We start from the raw sequence: 8,983 nt of genomic DNA, 5'->3' as shown, positions 1-8,983 counted from the left end.
AAGTGAATCCGAAACACTGGGACTCTAAATTACATTACTGGAGCTCGGCAATCTTAGAAAGCTGCAAACATCACGGGGATGTTTGTATCGACTTGGCAACCCTTAAGCGAAGATTCGCTCGAAATGCTTTAGTTCCTCTGGGTTTGACTACTGTGGTAATGGAAATGCTCCGAGAAGGAAAGTTTGAGCGAAAAGACGAATTCCTAAGCTGTGAAAATAAAGGATGGCTGGCTTGGTCTTACGGTTTGGCAAAAGAATCTTTCTGGTGGGGTGTCGGTGCTTTCAGAGGAAAATTCAGCAAGGTTCCTACAAACTTAAACGAAAACGAACAATTTGTATTAGTCGGTGAAGCAAGAGAAAAAGGCGAGTGGATTCTCAGGAGACATCACGAATGTGTAGAATGTGAAATAACTGACCATGTTATTCCCTGGAATGTTCTGAAGGCAAGATATAAGGAATTCGATGAAGAAACTTTAACAGTTGTCTTAGCTTCCTTACAACGACAGGGAAAAGCCGTGTTGTTTTTTACAATTGAAGGCGAGAAGATCGTTAAGTTTGCAAAGAAAACAGAACTTAAGGTCTCACCAGTTTCTGAAAATGATGTTGACATAGTGAGGCTGCGAAAGACAGTGGCTAGGATGACAATTCAAGTGAGTAAGCTATCAGATGAAGTGGAAAGTTGTAGGTTGCAGGCGGCAAGATTCGCAAAAGAAGGTTCAAAATCAAAGGCACTGCAAATGTTGAAAAGGAGAGATGCTAGACGGAAGACCCTTGACAAGCTATCAGCTAATTTGACCTCACTGGAAGAGATTGTTCACCGGATTCAACATGCTAACACAAACATAATGGTGTTTGACGCTCTGAAATCAGGCACGGCGACATTGAAGAGTCTCCATGCAGAAATGGACATTGATACTGTTGAAGATACTATGGACGAGTTAAATGAAACTCTGAGTGTATCTCAAGACATAGATAATGCAATTTCAAAGGGGATCCCATACGCCAATGAATCTTCTGACATTGGATATGATGAATTAGAGGAACTAGAAAAAGAGCTGGAATCTCTTACCGTAAGTGAGAAAGGCAGAGTACCTGGAGGGCATCCTACCTCTTTGAGTCCACTTCTCCCAAAAGTCGTGCACTCTACATCGCCTACATGTGATCAAAAATCTAAATCACCCTTGGCAAAGCTGTCTGTTACTGGACAAGAACCAAGTATGGATAGAGAGACAATTTATTGGCCGGGTGTTCCCACTCATGATCCAGATGTTAAAGAACCCAAAAAGAAAACTGTCCTTTTGAGCAATTAAGTTGCAATGATATAATTATAACACATGTAAGTAGGAGTGAGTAGTGACTAGGTGGATGGTACCAAAATAGGCTGTTGAAAATTTAAAAAAGGAGGTCCATTTGAGGAGACTCAAACCAGTTTTAACGCTTTCAACGAACTGTACTATTTAGAAGGATTTTTTCACTTAATGGTGATGTTAGGATGCCATATGAAACACCAATAAATGCTTAACAAGATACACTCATTCATGTGACGTAACCAGTTACCTTGGCAACAAAAGAGCCATCTAAAAACAGTGTTTATTTTGTCTTTGAAAACGAACTTGGTGACCCCCATTTTTTACTGCTGGAGAGTGATTAGGATAAAACTTTCTGCAAAGTGAATAAAAATTCTCTGGAGCAGATTCATAGCCACCGTCAAATTGAAACATTTTGAGGTGGCTCTGAATCTGCTCCAGAGAATCTTTTTAAAGTTCGCAGAGAGTTTCATCGAAGCCTGTTAATCACTTTTCAACAACAAAAAGTGGGGGTCACCGTGTTCGTTTTTGAGATATAAGAGCTTAAATTCAAAAGATATGGCATTTTTAGATGATTGTTTTGTTGCCATGCTAATTTATTACATCACAATAATATGTGCATCTTGTTAAGCAATTATTGATGTTTCATATGGCACCATAACATTGCCATAAGTGAAACAGTGTTGTAGAGTTAATCTTTCTAATAACGCATTCCCTCTAAATTTGTGAAACCGGTTTGAGCCACCTTAAGTGCAACTAGGATGTGTTTGATGTTGATGGTTTCTTTAACAGTCAGGGGTGGTGATAACCAGCAATCAGATTTTTAGAACTTTTTACGGGTATGAATAATGATAAAACCAACTCTTGGCGACCACAGATCAGATTTTTAATTCTCGTACGTCTTTAGGATGATTATAATAAATAAAAGTTTGCTTTGCCTTCAGAATGAGGGGTGACTGTACTGTGAGCAATTTGTAGACCAATAATTTTCTAAATCCGACGTTTTGTCCCTTGATACCTTTTGGTTACAGGTAGTGTGAGGGGCCAGTGTTGGTGGTTTTATAATCAGTTACGTCTTGTAGGAAGGAATGGAAATCATTATAAATTGAGTTGTAGAGAAAAAATCTTGGGCAGTATTTTCCCAACCATGTCAGAGGTCATGCAGTTTCTAGGGAGTGGACCAGTTAGGGACTTATCAGAAATTAGCAGGAGGGAGGGGGTTGGAAAACCAAAGGGGGTCACATTTTTTTGAGCCCTTCAAAAGGGAGGGCAATTAAAAAAAAAAGGCAGCAAAAGAGGTAGGGTTACAAGAAATTAAGCTGTTGTGGTCAGAAAGGGATGCTTTTATATTATGTTATAGCATGAATACAAACCAGGTACAGTATGAAAATCATGCTATTCAAAATGTTTCCTGATGTATGAACAAGTCAAGCTCTTGATAGCTGTTGCTTCCAGTGGTAGAAACTATTATCATCCTATTGAGCCAAAAGCTTTTTTGGTCCTGTTTCTCCACAGAGATATTACTTGCAGTGTTTTATTAAAAGTATGGAACCATTTTTCTTCTATACCTGTATAACCAATTTGGGAAGGGGGGTGGGGTGTCAGAGAATTTTGGGATGAGTTCCAAGGGTGGGTCAAGACATTTCAATCCCTTACCTAGGGAGGGTCATTTTATTTTCTCTGCTTTACTGAAAAGCTCCACCCCCCCCCCCCTCCCTCCCCCTGCTAATTTCTGACAAGTTCTTTAGGAGATGAAAAGGTTTCACAAGCTTAAACAAATGAAACATCATTAGCCCAATTTTGATATATTATAACTCCGTCCTAAACAAAAGGCATCATCTCGAGGCTCTGGGGGATAAACTCATACAAATCCTTATAATTTCTCATTCCCGCTGAGCTTCAAAATAATGTTCACTGTTTTAACCCATTGACTCCTGGGGGTGGGACTTGACAGATTTCATTCTGGCTAATGCCAGACGATTTCAATCATCAAATGAGGGCATCTTGGGATGTCTGAGGAGTGAATGGATTAAGTTAAGATTGAATTAGATAAGAGTGCTGATCTATCACTTTGCGTTGTTGCCCAAGCACAGTCACAAATGGATTTCTTTTTAGATACTTTTTGCACACGAAACAGACAAAGGTCCACCAATTTTAACCAATCAGAAGAAGCCGCCATGTCACACTTTACTGCTGCCGTGTGTTTTTTTTTCAGGGACATGACAACTTATTTTCGTGGGAACGAGTATTCTAAAAATAGACTCATTTGTGACTGTGACTGTGTTGGTGAGCCCACCTATGACATAACAACACTCTTTTCTAATTCACTCTTGGTTAAGTTGAACTTAAATGTATTGAGATTGGCTCATTAGGGAATCAAGACTGAATTGGTTTAGTTGCCTAAAAAGGCTTTTTTTGCCTTGGAAAGTTGTGACAGATCACATTTATAGAAAAAGGTGTTGTTTTTTTTTTTTTAACATAATTAATGCCATGTATCATCACGGTTTGAATGCTTCATGAACTAGAGCAAAAATTCCGGCATCGTTTAATTAAAAGAAGAGCTGCCAAGTGTTTGGGTCTCATTCTTCTCCACGGCTTATTCGTTAGAATTGACCGAGACAGCCTGGGGAGGCGTCGTGAAGGAGCTGGAGGTTTTAGGCAAGAGCAGGTCCCTGCCCCTAATTCTTGGGTTTCACTCGCGTGATCAAGAGCCATGTTTTTCAACGAAAACAAAAGAAAAAGTTTGCATAATAATTGAGTTAAATTCCCAGCGGATTAGATCGGGACATCAACATAGCCACCGTTTCATTGTTTGGGGACAACAACATGGACGCCATGACGTGATGTGAAATCCGAGAATACTTCAGTATACATCTCCTTGAAGTTTTCTTCCACGTGTTTTTAACTCCTTTCCCGCCAAGGATTGTGCCTATTAGCCAATCAAGACACAGTTATGACTGCGTTTTGGTGACATTAGCATAAATTAAACCGGAAACAACGATGGGGATATGGATCCAAAAAAACGATCATTACACTGGGGTGCCAGTTGTCACTTCTATTCATAAGGTCCGGGCGAAAACAAGTGCCTGTGAAGAAAGAGTCGTGAATGCCATTGCCAATCAAAATAAGTACAATAAATTGAACCAACCACAATTAATCAAGCACAGGAGTGGACGCCTGTCAAGCAATATAATATTGCCGTGACGAAGCGCGGGAAACACGTGCCTAAAAGTCATGATGGATTGCGTTTTTTCTTCTGGTTGGTCGAGTATATGTTGCTACTTTTCTTCAGGAAATACAACTCAACCGCCAAGTATAGCCAATTCTGAGGTCATTTTAAGCCGCTCTTTTAGGATATCTTTCATATGGAAACGAGCCTTGATGAACACGAAAAAAATTTCGGTCAATTGTTCGCTCAACTTCACTTCCACTAGGGACGGCTTTCATATTAACTTGATATTCAGTGAAATTAAAACTTTAAAAAAAACAGCTTGTAAATAGAAAAAATCATAATTTTTTACAATCTTTTAAATTCGCACTTCACCAAGTTAGCTCCATCCTGTTTTTTAAAACCGTGTTGTTTTCTTTTATTAAGATAATGGACAAAGCAGAAGATAGCGCACTGCTTTATACGCTTTACACCTGCAAGTGCTTAACTAAAGCAGCCGGTTAACGCCATTGGCTTATTGAAAATTTAATAAAATCTTTGTTTACAAGAATACAAAATCAGGACAAACGCTTCAATGGGGTTATAATCTTTTTATTGTTCCCATGATTTACGGATTTTTAAATCAGTCTATTGACTTTATTTGCATTTTTAGTCAATATGTTAATCAATCAATCTAGCCGCTTAGTTTTCCACGCATCATAACACTTACCCAGTTGATAACAAGACAACTTGAGCAAACGAAGGATCAAGAAACATCTACTGACAAAGGTTACCCGCTTTCAATGACTTCTTCATCTTCCCTCTGGCTAGATTGACGACAACATTTTTATTCCGTGTCTAACAAGTGAGCAATTGACTTATTTTCCCATGAGGCCGTCGTGAAAAGATTGTTTCTGAAAACTGTTGTTATAAATCATGAAGCGGTAAAGCTGGCTGCAAACGTTTACACAGTGATTGCTTTAGTTGCATCTCTGACATTTCAGAAGTGCTCATATCTTTCCAGGGAGCAATTTGTCAAGAAAGAAATTGTCTGTGTTATCTATATGGAGTTCCTCTTTCTAGGCCTCACAAAGCCTGAAGATTGAGGAGATCTTTGATCACCTTGCCGTTGCTAGCCACCGTAGAGGAGTTCACGATTAGTTGCACAACAATGGCAAGATAACTAGTCAGATTTTGAAAAACCTGGACCGTGTTCGACGCCTTGTCATGAAGCCGAGATCGCACCATACTCCACCGTACATCTACAACAAGTTCAAAGATAAACACAGTATTAAAAAGCGTGACAAAGTTTCCTTTGCCGAAAAACTGGAAGTCATACACAAACTACCGTATGATAATGACTTTCACAGAAATTACAACTGTGGCTTTCAACTCCCGCCGATTGATGCCCATAAATATACACCACTTGTTTGTAGAGACCCTTATGCTAAACCGTCCAAGAAAAAACCCAGAGACAAGTTTGAGGGCATGTTCATTGGGGATACTGCAAGACTGCCATTTATCGGTTTGCGGTCCGTTGACAATTTTGGACAAAAAATCGCACCCAAGAAAACAGAAATGACTTTATCGAACGAGCCTTATTTAACGAGACCAAGCAACCGGGCTGCAAGAGCTTCGAAAAAGCGAGGAGGGAGCAATATTATTCATTTTAAATACAGTGACTTTATGTTGCGAAAAATTGATAGAAGTAAGTCTTCTAAAATGTTCACTGTGAGGTGACTAAGTATCGATACATATGGATAACGTGTTGTACGACAAGGGGCTTGAGACAGATCAGAGTGCCCACTTCACTTCTTAGGATTAGTTTGAAAGAGTACACTAGGTAGAATGAACTTGAGTCAGCTAATTGTATGTGGTTGTAAAACAGCTTACTAACGTTGTTTTTTCGGGCTATACTGAAAGTTACAGCTCTTGTTTTTTCCAATTCAGTTTATTTCCCAGTTCTTCAAAGCCTGATTAAGGAGGCTCAAACCATTTTCAACACTTTCAAGTAATATATGTCAAAAACGAGTGCAAGTTTTTCATCAGAGGTTCCATTTCAAGGACCGAGGCTCTGATGAAAGCAAGAGGTCGAGGGCCGAGTGCTTTTATTGTTTCGAGTTGTTTGGAACCTCTGATGAAAAACTAAGCGCGAGTCAGTTTTGATATAGCTTCTAAAATTGTTCACACTGCATTAATAATAAGGGGTTGTTTTTTCGGTGTCTTATTTTCCCATTAAATTATGTGAATAATATAAATTAAAATGTGCGAAATTGGCTGTTGTTCAGTTTGTTGTAAGTCATACGGGAGTGAAGATGCCAGAGTCTTTTGCTGCGAATACCGTAAGTAAACCGTTTTGTTAGGCACCAGCAAACGAGCAAATGAACGATTAATGAGCTTTAGAACTAACTCTAGGCAATGTGGCCCAGTGGTTAAGGCGCTTGCCTTGAGATTCGGAGATCCCGGGTTCAAGACCCGCTCTGACTACTCGTTGAATTTGTTCTTGGTAGTCCCTGGTTCAACTTCCCAGCTGTACTTGTGAATAGCCAACTGGTTTTCCTCCGGCCAGTTGGGATTCTTAACAGTTGTTGTTGTTCTGTTCCATCGGCCCTGAAAAGCCCTATGGGGAGCAGTCAATTAAGTATGTATTGTATTGTACTTTAATATTTGGAGGGATTGAATCTATCCAAATGTTTCACGTAACGGCAAAATTCAAGGCCTAGTAATGCGGGCAACATTCTTCTTGCGACTTGTCGCACAACAATGTTGCGTTGTAAGTTGAGATGGTTTGTTGCGCGTATTACCACCTTCTTGTGCAACTAATTTTCATGTTGCAAAAAGTAGACGTTGCTTTTACTTTTTGCAACATGAAAATTTGTTGCGCAAGAAGGTGGTAATACACGCGACAAACCATCTCAACTTGCAACGCAACATTGTTGCGCCACAAGTCGCACGAAAAATGTTGCCCGTTTTACTACTGGGCCTTTATGGTACCATCTGATACACCAATAATTGCATGTTGCCATGGTAACCTATTACGTCACATCGATGAGTGCGTCTTCTTAAGCAATCGATTGGTGTTTCATTTGGTACCAAAAGATTGCCGTTGCGTGCAAGTGTTAGAGAGTAAATTCTTGATATATAGATTTAGCCAAGCCTAAAAGCGGAGCTCCCGCGTTATTTATTCTTTCAATAAGTTAACCTGGCTTGAGCCTGCGATCCAATCGAAAACCAGTACCTAATCAGCGGTCAACTTAAAAAAAATGACCTCGATGAATTGTAAACTTGAGAACGAGATATGGTCACGTGATAATGGTCAGCGGATACCTTGTTTTGACAGGTGTCAATTAACCATAACATGGATGTCCAGTATCAAAGATTTTCCCGCAAAAAGCGCGGCTTCTCACATTGGCGTACGTACCGTCTTATGATGTCCAAAACCAAATCTTCTCCCACGGATGGATTACCATATTTTCTTACCAATGCTGCTCCACACGCTTGCCTTGGGTCAGCGGAGCTCCGCTATAATAGGACGTTCCCTCCAAATTGATGAAACTGGTTTCATGGAAATGAAGTCTACTTTCTGATCAGAAAAAGTTGCCATTTTTGTTCTAGCCTCCAAAATTGACTAGATGTTTGCTTCCTGCAGCATATAATTACACTGGTTGTTAAGGCTATTTTGGCGGCCAAACTTAAACCTGGGTTGGTATTTGATCGCAGATTAGCGTTAATCGGCTTTTGCCCAAATCACGGGGCCCTGGGTCGTACATGATTAAACTGAATACCTAGTCAACTTACATGTTGGCCCTGGCAGTGATGATCATGGAATTGGAACTGATGGAATTGGGTTGGGGTTAAATTGACTTTCCCTTCGCCTTTGATATCCATTTCCTCAGATAAATGTAACAAAGTTCATCCTTTTACTGAGTGTGTTGTCACGTAACTATTGGAGGCCCCCGACAGATCATTTGGGTAAAATGGCTGTCCCTACTCGGGTGACAGGTAATTTTCTTTCCCCACCGGGAAACTAAAATAAATCGACAAGATAAAAGATTTCGGAAACAGGGTACTTAAAAAACCTTGCTAAGACCTCTCATGTGCTGCGTGCCTTTCTGATCTTCGGACAATAGGCCTTTTTCGATATCTTAAAATAGCCCATTTCCGAGTTGCTGCATGTCTCAGTTTCAAAACGAGTCCTGGTGCACAACCATTCAAATGTAAATGAGTTGCGTATTCTTATGCAAACCAAACTCAATTCCCTTACAATAGTTGAGCACGAAGACTCACTTCGAAACCGAGACAAACAGCAACTCGGAAATGGGCCATTCAGCTTGAAAGTGGGTGATATGCAAATATCTTTCACATTCATTCCAACGTGTCTCTATTGTTTTTGTCCTCACTCGTCACTATCAAGCTGAATATTGGATATTTCGAAAATGGCCTATCGAGGGTGGCTTTCGTCTTCTTCTCTGTATAGGGAAGATATCGTTGACGTCCCTATTGTCATTAATGCGCCAACCAGAGCCTC

General features: G+C 40.0%; 1 protein-coding gene across 1 annotated transcript in view; it reads left to right on the top strand.

The window, feature by feature from the left end:
- The window catches only part of LOC138015761 (charged multivesicular body protein 7-like), a 2,390-nt gene extending 137 nt beyond the window's left edge, over nt 1-2,253 (top strand). The window contains exon 1 of the mRNA XM_068862869.1: nt 1-2,253. This exon is cut by the window's left edge and continues 137 nt beyond it. Within this exon, the coding sequence (XP_068718970.1) occupies nt 1-1,310 (1,310 nt within the window). The 3' untranslated portion in view covers nt 1,311-2,253.
- The last annotated feature ends 6,730 nt before the right edge of the window (nt 2,254-8,983 follow it).

The sequence above is a fragment of the Montipora capricornis genome, chromosome 9 (assembly GCF_036669925.1).
Source record: "Montipora capricornis isolate CH-2021 chromosome 9, ASM3666992v2, whole genome shotgun sequence".
In the NCBI taxonomy this organism is placed as follows: Eukaryota; Metazoa; Cnidaria; class Anthozoa; order Scleractinia; family Acroporidae; genus Montipora; species Montipora capricornis.
Note: the sequence above shows the minus strand (reverse complement) of the source record. Positions and strands in the feature narration are given on the sequence as shown.